This window comes from Bos indicus x Bos taurus, chromosome 17 (genome assembly GCF_003369695.1).
Source record: "Bos indicus x Bos taurus breed Angus x Brahman F1 hybrid chromosome 17, Bos_hybrid_MaternalHap_v2.0, whole genome shotgun sequence".
NCBI classification, from domain to species: domain Eukaryota; kingdom Metazoa; phylum Chordata; class Mammalia; order Artiodactyla; family Bovidae; genus Bos; species Bos indicus x Bos taurus.
Window position 1 is genome coordinate 60,044,896 of NC_040092.1, and position 14,024 is coordinate 60,058,919.

Consider the following 14,024-nt stretch of genomic DNA (forward strand, 5'->3'; position numbering starts at 1 on the left):
CAAGACTAGCCAAATGAAGAGACAGAGAGAGACAGGTCTGGAAGGTCACAGCCTCGAAGGTTCTGTGTCCTCGGGACACATTCACCTCTTGGCACACTCATGTGTATCACCAGCCAGGGATTCTCCTGAGCTTCGGTGCCTGTCGTTTTTGTTGGGGTTTTATTATGGAGGCGTGATTGACCAAATTGCCATCCACGTGATGAAACTCAGTCTGCAAACCCCACCCCCCAGAGGCTATCAGGCTGCTCACATGGCTCAAAGCCCCTGCCCCCTCATCATGTGGTTGACTTTCTGGTGCGGTCAGCCCCCATTCCGAATGATCTCTTTGCATAAACTCAGGCACCGTCCTAGGCACTCACTGTGAATAATGGAGTTGCTCCTGTCACTCGGGAGACAACAAGGCCCTGGAGGTTACCTCCCAGGAGCCTCAGACAAGGACCAGCTGTTGCTGCTGCTGCTGTTCAGTTGCTAAGTCATGTCCTGCTCTTGTGATCCCGTGGACTGCAGCCACCAGGCTCCTCTGTCCTCCACTAAGCTCTTTATTATACAACACCTCACTTTCAGTTGAAAATTTCTGAAAAACTAGTGACATCAGACTCTGGTTGCTGCAGTTTAAAAACATTAGTAGAATTTAATCATTGAAAGTTATGTTTTAAAATGCTTGAAAAGGAATTTTAATCTTAGATAGCAAAATATTCATTTTCCACATAAGGTTTGGCCTTAGGATTTTTCTCGTGTTTTCATGCAGTGTAATTTAAATCAAGAGATTGAGACATTTTTAGCCATCAGCTTATTTTTTCCTCAGATGCAAATAGAAAAAAAACTCCATCTATTTACGGGAAACTTCAAAGACTTTGTTTCTAGAAATGCGTATGTTAGTGACAGGGTGTTTTCTTCTTTAGAAGCACCTGAATGATGATGATTTTGCTTCCTGCAGGGTGAGCTCTGGGAAAAGCGGAATCCATCATGAGACCGTGTAAACTGTCTCCTGTCACTCAATCACATTGTGTCTGAATGATGCATTTACTCTAATTCCGAATGTATTCCAGCATGTTAGTCTCCAAGTTTGAAAAAGATATTACAAATGACTTTCATAATCCTGAGACTCAATGCTTTTGAGTAAATTCCATCAAATAATTGTGATTCCTAGTAGAAGGTGCAGAGAAAAAGTCATAGTATTTGACTTTCAAAACCCTAGTGTGAACTGGTGTCCCATTGTTTTCTAGCATTAAATATTTGGGATAAGTCACTTTCCTCTCTCTTTCTCACGAGGGCATCAAAAGAGGAATAGTGGAGATGGCAGATCTGGTGGCTATCACCAAATCTGACGGAGACTTGATCGTGCCAGCTCGAAGGATACAAGCAGAGTATGTGAGCGCACTGAAATTACTGCGCAGGCGTTCAGGAGTCTGGAGACCAAAGGTTAGCTTGCATTCCGTTCTGCATTTTTCTCCCGGAGTAGACTGTGCACATCAGAAGAGGGGATGTAAGTCCCAAGCTAGACATACAGGCCATCTTTGCTTGAATGAGATCACAGTTTTAAAAATTATGACAAAGCCAGAGCCTGTAGTGATTTTAAGTACAGTCCGTCAACCACCAGATGTCAAAAACTGGATGTGAGGTGATAGATTAGAGTGCTTAATGCTGGGCTCAAGCTGTTTGGAAGTGATGGCAAATCCATTCTGAAAAGATACACCCTTAAGATTATGGCGCAATTAATGACTTGATTATCTACATTAGAGTTTGAGTAAGAGAGAGAAGTCTTTTGATACGGTAACTCTCCTTCCCATTATGTTTGTTGGGTGATGTTTTTAATAAGGAAAAAAAAATCCAGTAGTAAGTGATGCAGTGATATGATGGGGACACTTTATCTGTAGAAGGACACCGTGTTATTAAAGAAGAAGCGGCCATCGCTGTAATGAGAACGATGGTGACGTTTCTTGCCGTTGGCTCCCAGCATGTTGTCTTTTTTGCTGTGTCTGGAGCCACCTTGTCTGTGTGGGCACTGATGCTCAGTTCATAGCACCTGCTGAATCAGGCAGTTTGACGGAACAGTGCTGTGTTCTCAACTCGGTTTCATTGTATGGCACTCAGGCCTCAGGGAAACCTGTGTAGCATTGCCCGTCTCATCCCAGTGACCCTCCCATGGTTTACCTCTGTGACCTTTAAAGACCGTGCAAGCAATCCTTGGTCAAAATAAACCTCTGAGCTAAAAACTTGACCTAGAATCTGTGTCTGATTTCTGCTTTGCACTTAGTAATCTTAGTAAGTTATCTTAGTATATTTCTCAGTGTATTTACTTTGACACAGTGATAAAAGATCTCATTTTTGTCAGTTACCTCTTTCCATAGACTGTAAATATTAATTGGAAAATGCCAGCGTCCCCACGAAAGGGTTTTCTGTCATTGTGAGTACAATAATTCTGGTTCTTCCCTTTTCAACAGGTAATTCGTATTTCTGCCCAAAGTGGAGAGGGGATCACTGAAATGTGGGATAAAATGAAAGAATTCCAGGAGGTGATGCTTGTCAGTGGGGAGCTGGCTGCCAAGCGACAGAAGCAGCAGAAGGTCTGGATGTGGAACCTCATTCAGGAGAACGTCATAGAGCATTTCAGGACCCACCCCGCAGTCCGGGAACAGATTCCTCTTCTGGAAAAGAGGGTTCTCAGTGGGGCCCTGTCCCCAGGACTAGCAGCAGACCTGTTGTTGAAAGCTTTTAAAAGCAGACACGAATGAAGTGCAGCCTACACAGTGATTTTAATATATCTTTTAATAAAGTATTTTAATATTAAAAGTCAACTGTGTGCTTGTCTTTCCAGTAATTCTCTTGTGGTGCCCCTCGGCCTCCTTATTTGTGAACCCTGCTTGGAAAGTAGAAGACCATTAGCTACAGATGTCAAAGATCAGGTGGTCAGCAGCACGCGCAAGGTACATGTATGTCCCTCAGCTCCCCTTCTTCCTGTTCTCATACCCTGACATGGTGGCCTGTAGGGTGGCGTCTCAGCAGTCACAAGCAGAGACAGCTGAGGACAGAAAGATGGACCTTAAAATGCTTTCTTTGGTTCTTTGTTCTCTGAGTTTCCAGAGAAAATGTAAGCCAGAGTGACTGCATTTCTGAAGTCTTCCTTGAAGCTAGAATAACATACACTGGGTTTCTAAGAGCTGGAAACCACGACATTTAGCATACCAGACTGCTCTAGGAATTTCTGAAGTGGCCGTGTACATGAGTAGCCCGGCAGTTGGAATGTGTAGGGATGTGAACACAACTTTAAAGTCTGCTCGTCTAGACTTGAGGATCCCCCGTGGTAGGTAGGAGAGCCCAGGGGAACTGCAGAAATCAGCTGCAAATAATGTGGGTCCAGTAATCCCCAGGAGTTAAGAGTACATCATGAAAAGGCCCAAGTGAGGTCAAAACGATTGAAGGGTTATTCAGTTTGAATGTTATCAGAGTTTTTGCTTCTCTTCCTTCTTGGCCATCTGACTTCATATTAGCATCTTGAAAATGTACTTGATTCTCGATGACGAGGAACCAGTTTTGTCCTCTGGAGGAAACATGGCACAGTGATTAGACCTTGGGTTCTGGTATTGGGAATGGTGAGTTTAAACCTAGATCCGTTACTTACTGGCTATGTCAGTTTGGACAAATAACCTACTCTTCTTTTTATTTATTATTATTTTTATTGGAATATAATTGCTTTACAGTGTCGTGTCAGTTTCTGCTATACAGCAAAGTGAATCAGCCACACACACACACCTACCATTCTGAGTTTCCTACTTTCTTCCCTGGTAAATGTGGTGACTCAGATGGTAAAGAATCTGCCTGCAGTGCAGGAGATCCAAGTTTGATGCCTGGGTTGGGAAGATCCCCTGGAGAAGGGAATGGCTACCCAGTTTAGAATTCTTCCCTAGAGAATTCCATGGACAGAGGAGCCTGGCATGCTGTAGTCCATGAAGTAGCAGAGTCGGACACAACTGAGCAACTAACACACAAAATGGAATTGATATGGTAACTTTATAAGGTTGGTGAGGATACATGAGCTAATAGGAAAATCATTTTGCTGTCTCGGTGGTGCACTGGAAATGCTCGAAGTCTGCTTGATATTATCATTCTGTTCAAGTTACAGTACATGAAGCTGTGCAGACCTTATAAAAAGTTCAGTTTTTTTCCCATGGTCTTATTACTACCATCATACTCTTATGATATTTTATGATAGTCTTTAAAGTACCTGCTCTAGTTAATTCTTTGAATATATTTTATAGTATTTAATGGTAGTTATGACTATGTACATTTAAGTAAAATTATTTCTAACCATAAAATTTGTCTATTATTACTATTTTACCAAACATTGTTTTACATTTTTTTTTAAGGTTAGTGTTATTGGCATACCTACCTGATAACTTTAGGATTAGGAGAAAATTGAAAAGGTCACACAGTCAATTTACCTAACTTTAAAAAGGACCACTATCAGATGAAAAACTGTTTCTAGAATCTTCCAGAGAAGGAATTCCGTAATTTCCCTTAGGAAGTAAGCTGTTACAGGGAATAACAACCCCGTCATTTGTGGCCCAAGGGAAGCAGCACTAGGGCACAGACACACTGTTACGAACAAGGCAGAGAAGGGCTGGCATTTGTTAGGCCTGAATTTCTCTATGCATTTATTTCTCAGCTTGAACTGCTTTTATGTGTTATAGATACAGCCATAAAAAGCATTAGAAAACCTGCCTTGTGTTTCTGGTGTGGTTTTTATACAATTGGCCATGATCTAGAGACCGATCTCCAAGGTTCACATTTCTGTTATTTGCTATACTAGAAGCTGTATAATAAAGTATATATATACTGTATAATATAGTAAAATGAAATAAATATAGTGGCCTTTAAAAATAATTCATGTTCCCTTTTATTAAGTTCAAAAATGCCATCACTCCTCCCCACCTCTGATTTTAGCAGGCTGGACCCCTGACCTGGTCAAAAATACAGGTTTTGACTTAGATACCCAGAGTGAAGTCTCAGCTCTGTCACTAACCAGCTATATGATTGGAGGCAAGTTACTACTCCTCTGTATGCACCGACCTCCTCATGGGTAAAATCAGGGCAAGAACAGCTACTTTATGAGCTTAGGTGACCAGTGGTAAAGAATCCACCTGCCATTACAAGAGACACAGGAGACGTGGGATCGTTCCCTAGGTCCGGAAGATCCCCTGGAGGAGGAAATGGCAACCCACTCCAGTATTCTTGACTGGGAAATCCCAATGGACAGAGGAGCCTGGTGGGCTACAGTCAGTGGGGTCACAAAGAGTCAGACACGACTGAGCACACACATGCATAGCTACTTTATAGATTGTTGGAATAATTAAAATGAGGTTGTATTTAAATTGCTTGGCATTCAGTGTGTGCTACATGCTAGATCGCTTCAGTCCTGTCCATCCTATGGACTGTGGCCGCCAGGCTCCTCTGTTCATCGGATTCTCGGGCAGGACTACTGGAGTGAGTTACTGTGCCGTCCTCCAGGAGATCTCGGGACCTAGGGACTGAACCTTTGTCTCTGAAGTCTCCTGCATTGGCAGGCGAGTTCTTTACCATTAGCACCACTTGGGAAGCCCACAGTAATTGGTAGGTGTTGTTGGAGATGTTATAGTTGACACTCTTTGTTTCACAAAACAGATTCACATCATCTTAGTTTGGTCAAACTACTTAATCTCACTGTACCTCGGTTAATGAATGGGCTTGATAATAGTATTCACCCGGAGTTGTTGAAAGGACTGTCTTGGAACTTCTTTGGTGGTTCAGTGGCTGAGACTCTGCACTCCCAATACAGGGGGCTCAGGTTTGATCCCTGGTCAGGGAACTAGATGTCTCATGCCACAATCAAGAGTTTGCATATGCAGCAATGAAGACTCGATGTGCCAAATAAATAACTATTAAAAAAGAGAGAGAAAGGACTGGGTTAGTTAATATACACACAGTACCTGGACATAATAAGTGCTAAATAAATATTTAATAATGGAGAGTTGCTACCTCTTAAGGTTGTTGTAAGAATTAAATGAGCTCATCTCTGGCTCAAACGGATAATTCTTTTCTGGAAAAAAAAACCTGACTTCACTTTTGTCAAAAGCAAAATTATCATTAATTTCTCTAGATGGGTAAAAATGTGCTGTCTTCCAAACTGAGCTCCAAAGTTGACAGACATTTTGCTAAAACAATACCAAATTTCATTAGAATGTCTAGACTTTCTTGTAGAGGTATCAGTTCAGTTCAGTCGCTCACTCGTGTCCAACTCTTTGTGACTCCATGAATCGAAGCACGCCAGGCCTCCCTGTCCATCACCAACTCCCGGAGTTCACCCAGACTCACATCCATCGAGTCAGTGATGCCATCCAGCCATCTCATCCTCTGTCGTCCCCTTCTCCTCCTGCCCCCAATCCCTCCCAGCATCAGAGTCTTTTCCAATGAGTCAACTCTTCCCATGAGGTGGCCAAAGGACTGGAGTTTCAGCTTTAGTATCAGTTCTTCCAAAGAAATCCCAGGGCTGATCTTCAGAATGGACTGGTTGGATCTCCTTGCAGTCCAAGGGACTCTCAAGAGTCTTCTCCAACACCACAGTGCAAAAGCATCAATTCTTTGGTGCTCAGCCTTCTTCACAGTCCAACTCTCACATCCATACATGAACAATGGAAAAACCATAGCCTTGACTAGACGAACCTTTGTTAGCAAAGTAATGTCTCTGCTTTTCAATATGCTATCTAGGTTGGTCATAACTTTCCTTCCAAGGAATAAGCGTCTTTTAATTTCATGGCTGCAGTCACCATCTGCAGTGATTTTGGAGCCCAAAAAAATAAAGTCTGACACTGTTTCCACTGTTTCCCCATCTATTTCCCATGAAGTGATGGGACCGGATGCCATGATCTTCGTTTTCTGAATGTTGAGCTTTAAGCCAACTTTTTCACTCTCCACTTTCACTTTCATCAGGAGGCTTTTGAGTTCCTCTTCACTTTCTGACATAAGGGTGGTGTCATCTGCATATCTGAGGTTATTGATATTTCTCCCGGCAATCTTGATTCCAGCTTGTGTTTCTTCCAGTCCAGCGTTTCTCATGATGTACTCTGCATAGAAGTTAAATAAGCAGGGTGACAATATACAGCCTTGACGTACTCCTTTTCCTATTTGGAACCAGTCTGTTGTTCCATGTCCAGTTCTAACTGTTGCTTCCTGACCTGCATACAGATTTCTCAAGAGGCAGGTCAGGTGGTCTGGTATTCCCATCTCTTTCAGAATTTTCCACAATTTATTGTGATCCACACAGTCAAAGGCTTTGGCATAGTCAATAAAGCAGAAAGAGATGATGTTTTTCTGGAACTCTCTTGCTTTTTCCATGATCCAGCGGATGTTGGCAATTTGATCTCTGGTTCCTCTGCCTTTTCTAAAACCAGCTTGAACATCAGGAAGTTCACGTTCACATATTGCTGAAGCCTGGCTTGGAGAATTTTGAGCATCACTTTGCTAGCATGTGAGATGAGTGCAATTGTGCGGTAGTTTGAGCATTCTTTGGCATTGCCTTTCTTTGGGATTGGAATGAAAACTGACCTTTTCCAGTCCTGTGGCCACTGCTGAGTTTTCCAAATTTGCTGGCATATTGAGTGCAGCACCTTCACAGCATCATCTTTCAGGATTTGAAATAGCTCAACTGGAATTCCATCACCTCCACTAGCTTTGTTTGTAGTGATGCTTTCTAAGGCCCACTTGACTTCACATTCCAGGATGTCTGGCTCTAGGTGAGTGATCACACCATTGTGATTATCTGGGTCATGAAGATCTTTTTTGTACAGTTCTTCTGTGTATTCTTGCCACCACTTCTTAATATCTTCTGCTTCTGTTAGGTCCATACCATTTCTGTCCTTTATCGAGCCCATCTTTGCATCAAATGTTCCCTTGGTATCTCTAATTTTCTTGAAGAGATCTCTAGTCTTTCCCATTCTGTTGTTTTCCTCTATTTCTTTGCATTGATCCCTGAGGAAGACTTTCTTATCTCTTCTTGCTATTCTTTGGAACTCTGCATTCAGATGCTTATATCTTTCCTTTTCTCCTTTGCTTTTCGCTTCTCTTCTTTTCACAGCTATTTATAAGGCCTCCCCAGACAGCCATTTTGCCTTTTTGCATTTCTTTTCCATGGGGATGGTCTTGATCCCTGTCTCCTATACAATGTCACGAACCTCCGTCCATAGTTCATCAGGCACTCTATCTATCAGATCTAGGTCCTTAAATCTATTTCTCACTTCCACTGTATAATCATAAGGGATTTCATTTAGGTCATACCTGAATGGTCTAGTGGTTTTCCCTACTTTCTTCAATTTAAATCTGAATTTGGCAATAAGGAGTTCATAATCTGAGCCACAGTCAGCTCCTGGTCTTGTTTTTGCTGACTGTATAGAGCTTCTCCATTTTTGGCTACAAAGAATATAATCAGTCTGATTTCGGTGTTGACCATCTGGTGATGTCCATGTGTAGAGTCTTCTCTTGTGTTGTTGGAAGAGGGTGTTTGTTATGACCAGTGCATTTTCTTGGCAAAACTCTATTAACCTTTGCCCTGCTTCATTCCGTATTCCAAGGCCAAATTTGCCTGTTACTCCCGGTGTTTCTTGACTTCCTACTTTTGCATTCGAGTCCCCTATAATGAAAAGGACATCTTTTTTGGGTGTTAGTTCTAAAAGGTCTTGTAGGTCTTCATAGAACCGTTCAACTTCAGCTTCTTCAGCGTTACTGGTTGGGGCATAGACTTGGATTACTGTGATATTGAATGGTTTACCTTGGAAACGAACAGAGATCATTCTGTTGTTTTTGAGATTGCATCCAAGTACTGCATTTCGGACTCTTTTGTTGATCATGATGGCTACTCCCATTTCTTCTGAGGGATTCCTGCCCCCAGTAGTAGATATCATGGTCATCTGAATTAAATTCACCCATTCCAGTCTATTTTAGTTCGCTGATTCCTAGAATGTCGACATTCACTCTTGCCGTCTCTTGTTTGACCACTTCCAATTTGCCTTGATTCGTGGACCTGACATTCCAGGTTCCTATGCAATATTGCTCTTTACAGCATCGGACCTTGCTTCTGCCACCAGTCACATCCACAGCTGGGTATTGTTTTTGCTTTGGCTCCATCCCTTCATTCTTTCTGGAGTTATTTCTCCACTGATGTCCAGTAGCATATTGGGCACCTACTGACCTGGGGAGTTCCTCTTTCAGTATCCTATCATTTTGCCTTTTCACACTGTTCATGGGGTTCTCAAGGCAAGAATACTGAAGTGGTTTGCCATTCCCTTCTCCAGTGGACCACATTCTGTCAGATCTCTCCACCATGACCCGCCCGTCTTGGATTGCCCCACGGACATGGCTTATGGCCATAGTTAACAGCGGCTGCCACGATACAACCTAGCAGGAAATTTTCTCCATAATCACTAGGCTGGCTGTTTACCTCTTTCCCTAAGCCTTTGTCCTTATTACCCAGTATACGCTGGAGACAAGAGCTCATGAACAGTGGACATGTGGTCCTCAATGTGTATGTCATTCAGTCTTTAATGCAAAAAATAAGAGGAAGAATCAGTGAAAACAATTCTAACATTGCACTCACCCAGTAGATTGCCATCATAGAAGTCACAATGCTGCTGCCAAGAACTGGTCAATTGCAAGGACTTTGAGAAGCAAAGATGACTGATCCATGCAGATGGTGAAGCCCAGCTGCCCCTGAGCCTGAGAAATCCACATGGGGCTTCAGAAACACAAATGCTTTCCAAGTCAGCCTTTGTGAAACCCCTTATAAAGTCCAGGTCTCCTCATCTAGGAATACATCTTGGGGTACAGCGTGACTCATAGTGTATTAGAATACTCACTAAATGTCACCATCGTTATTCAGGTAAGACGAACAAGTTGGAATTTTCCTTGAAAAAGAACCATCAGAATGAAACTGTAGACTACTTGGTTACTAATTACTTCTAATTACTAATTACATTGTAGGTTACTTCAATTTGGTTACTAAATTTAACACCCATGTGACATGAATATATGTTGATAATTCTGCCCTGTGACATTTTTAGAAGTTCACTTTTTGGGGTCATCTGGGGCATGTTTGATAATAGAGTATTGGAATGGCACAAAAGCAGGTATATAATATTGGATGCTTTTTTTTTTTTTTTCCAAGAAAAAATTCAACTTCATCATGTAAAATGTAGATGATCCTATTGTGAGTCAAAGTACATGAATATTTACCTGAAAGTTTGATGCATAGAGGTAACCTAGAGGTTGTTAACTTTGCTGAGGCACCTCAACTTCTTGACAGAATGAGATGTGGGCACATCCAAGTCAGTAAACTTTTCCACTCTCAGCAAGTCCAAATGCTTCATCTCAATTAATGCTGCTGTTAACTAACACAGAGGCAATCATGCAGCCTGCACCATCCACCTGGCCAATCTGAGTTGTGGATGTTCTAAGACATCCACAAAGGGATGTCTTAGGATGACAGTAAAGCCATTTACTAAAAGTAAGGCTCATGAAAAGTGAAAGTGTTAGTCGCTCAGTCGTGTCCGACTCTTTGCAACCGAGTAGACTGCAGCGCACCCAGACTCCTCTGTCCGTGGGATTCTCCAGGCAAGAATACTGGAGTAAGTTACCATTCTCTTCTCCAGGGGATCTTCCTGACACAGGGACTGAACCTGGAGCTTCTGCATTGCAGACAGATTCTTTACCATCTGAGCTACCAGGGAAGCCCATACTTCAGTGTCAAATCTTCTTACATATCAAACCCAGGATCGACACTCTCTTCTTATGAGTAAAGTTGCTTTTACACCTGAATTTTGATGACTCAGGATTCCATCACATCAGGCAGGACCACAGTCCCCTCGAGTATTTTGGAAGTCCTAGGGCTTCCTCACTGATTCACAAACAAGCTCAGCCCTCAGGTGCAGCTTGCTTCCACAGGCTTCTGTTGGGCTCCACTATTTCAGCGGGGGCTCTTCCTGTAGGAGAATGCTGCCTGCTTAAATGTTCCTAAACTGTGAAGCTTGTAAGTTGCCAAGATAGTGCTGTGTTCCCAGAACATAGAATCCTTGCCTCTCGTCTCACGGGGACTGGTCCATCAGGCTGGGGTCAGGACCAACCACCATAGCAACTCTCACTGCCCTTAGCTCTCCTGTCTCTTCCCCAGCACACAAGCCCACCATCTGCAGAAAACTTCCCCCACACCAGCCCCCTTTTCAAAATGTCTATCAGCTCCTGCAAGGTAGTTGGCAGTCTGGGAGTATATCACCTTCAGTTGAATAGTATCTCCCAGCTTGATGTATACAGTATGTCCCCTACATACGAGGGAATTCAAGAGTGCATCTGTAAGTCCAGTTTGTTCCTAAGTCCAACAAAGCCTAGGTACCCAACTAACAATCAGCTATATAGCACTGTACTAAAATAGGTTTATAATACTTTTTACACAAATAATACATAAAAAGCAAACAAAAAATAAAACACTTTTATATCTTTTAAAGTACAGAACCTAGAAAAGTACAGTACTACAGCACAACAGCTGTCATACAGGGGCTGGCATCGAGTGAACAGGCAAGAAGAGTTCCTGGAGGAGGGAGATGAGCTGGGAGATGGTAGAGCTGAAGGGTCGTCAGCAGTAGCAAATGAAGGGCAAGCTCCAGTTGCACCCAGGCCTCATGTTATGGCACAGGTTCTGGTTCCTTGTTGGAACCAGGCGCATGTTCGCATCTTTGAAAGCTTGTAACTTGAAGGTTTATATGTAGGGGACTTACTGTATATGATTGCTAATTCTGTCAACAACCCTTTAAAGGTATCATGGCACCTTTTTACAGAAAAAGAAATTGAGCAATAGGAATATTAAGAAATTTATCTAAATTCACTATCCCAAAATGTAATATATTATATACATTAAATTTTAAAAATACCATTTTCCAGTTGCTCAAAGTATTTTATGAACCTCATTTCATACTTTCTGTAAGATGGTTCAGATATTACCTTTATTCACAGATACCTCTGTTGTATAGAATAAGTAAGAGATTTGTACATAATTCAGATGGTAAGATCCTGCTTAGTATGTTATCTTTAAGACCTTTCTTCACTGTAACCTAATATATTTAACTCATGGAGAATGGTGCCTCGTGCTATTTCTTTTCCAGTAGATTTTTCTTCTTATGATTTAAGATAATATTTTCGACATTAAAAACAAAGCCCCCCAAAATTTAATATCAGCATCTGTATTAGCCAGCACTCTTGTCTAGAAATGACAGAAACCTATTAGCTTGGGTAAAAAGAGTTTATTGGCTCATCTAATCATTCAGGGAGAGGAACAGGGGTACAGCGAGCTTCAGCGCCACAAGTGATGCTAGGATTCTGCACCTCTTCCTCTCTGTTTTGAGACCATTCTCTAGCTGCCTCCACCTAGCTGGAGAAACAGCAAACAGCAGCACCCAGGTCCAGAGGAAGGACCACCCTATCGCCAGAGATTCAGTTCTGAGAGTTGAGGAAGCACTGGACTGGTCTGCCTGACAAGTCATATGTCTGTCTCCATGGCCAGTGGTGTGGGCTATCATAACCGGTTGGAACTATTTGGGGTTGGATCTGCCTGCCAGTGCAGGAGTTGCTAGAGATGCGAGTTCGATTCCTGGGTTGGGAGGATCCCCTGGCAGAAGAAATGGCAACCTATTCCCGTATTCTTGCCTGGGAAATCCCATGGACAGGGGTGTCTAGGAGGCTACAGTCCTCGGGGCAGCAGAGAGTCAGACACGACTGAGCATGCATGCATATTTGGGGTTGGGGGAAGACGCATTCTCCCAAGACACGTGAGTCATTAGTTGCAGAACACAGTAGAATGCCAGGCAGGCAAAACAGATGTCTACTGAACATTGTTTAATCTGTTTGGGAATAAAGTGAGATGTAAATAAATGTGATTGATGTATTATTATAAAGTGTGATCCTGCAGTGTTGCAGATGTGATTAGCCAAGACGAGGTGATATTGGAGTTGGATGGGCCCCTATCCAGTGTGACTGGTATCCTTACAAGAAGACAGACACACGGGGGCTAAGACACACAGAGTGAATGCCGGTGACGAGGCAGGCAGAGACTGGAGTGATGCAGCCACAGCCAGAGGATGCTGGAGATGGCTGGGAAGCCACCAGCAGCTAGAAGAGGCAAGGAAGGATCCTCCTCTGTGTTTCAGGGAAGCCTGAGCCCTGCTGATACCTTGATTCGATTCCTAGGTTGGGAGGATCAGCCCTGCTTGATCTGCCCTGCTGATACCTCATAGCCTGCAGACCTGAGACATTACCTGTATTTCAAAAAACACATTTATTTATTTACTTCTTTATAACACCAGGTCTTAGTTGAGGCATGCAGAATCTTTTCCTTGTGGCATGTAAGATCTAGTTCCCTGCCCAGGGATGGAACCTGGGCCCCCTACATTAGGAGCGTCCTAGCCACTGGACCATCAGGCAAGTCCCCATTTCTGTTGTTTTAAGCCACTGAGTTTATGGTACTTTCTTAAGGCAGCCCTAGCAAACTCATGTAATCATCAACTCCTGTCTGAGCCTAACTCAAAGAGGGAAAGTTCTGCAAAGATTTTATTGCACTCCACCCCCCACTTCAAATAAGAACATAGTCTTGACCTCCCAGCTCTGCCTTCCCTCAGTACCTTGAAAACCCATAAAATAAAAGGAACACAAGAGACGTCTGCTATTTCTCTTGTCAAGGTACCAGGCTTCTGTTTACATCCCACAGTTTCTACCATATCTTGGTATTGAACTCAGTATCTGGCTTTGACTATCCCAAAGGACAGTGTACAAGGCTGTGGGGGGTGGGGTTCCTGTGAGAGGACTGGGGACATCACAGAGGTGTCTGAAAGCACTTAGCTGTGAGCAGTAGGAAAGCCACGCTGAAATGTCTAGCTGCTCCGGGCTGTCCTGCCAGGAAATGAGAGTGTGTGAAGCCCAGCAGAGAGTGCAGGAAGGCTGAGTGCACTCCAGTG

General features: G+C 43.0%; 1 protein-coding gene across 3 annotated transcripts in view; it reads left to right on the forward strand.

The window, feature by feature from the left end:
* The window catches only part of MMAA (metabolism of cobalamin associated A), a 28,852-nt gene extending 26,054 nt beyond the window's left edge, over window positions 1–2,798 (forward strand). For 2 of the 3 annotated variants that reach the window (XM_027567452.1, XM_027567451.1), the window contains exons 6-7: window positions 1,273–1,422; window positions 2,445–2,798. In XM_027567452.1, coding sequence (XP_027423253.1) covers window positions 1,273–1,422; window positions 2,445–2,735 — 441 coding nt within the window. In that variant the 3' untranslated portion in view covers window positions 2,736–2,798. The remainder of the gene's footprint in view (window positions 1–1,272; window positions 1,423–2,444) is intronic. The other variant, XM_027567454.1, reaches the window with a different exon arrangement.
* Window positions 2,799–14,024: the final 11,226 nt, after the last annotated feature.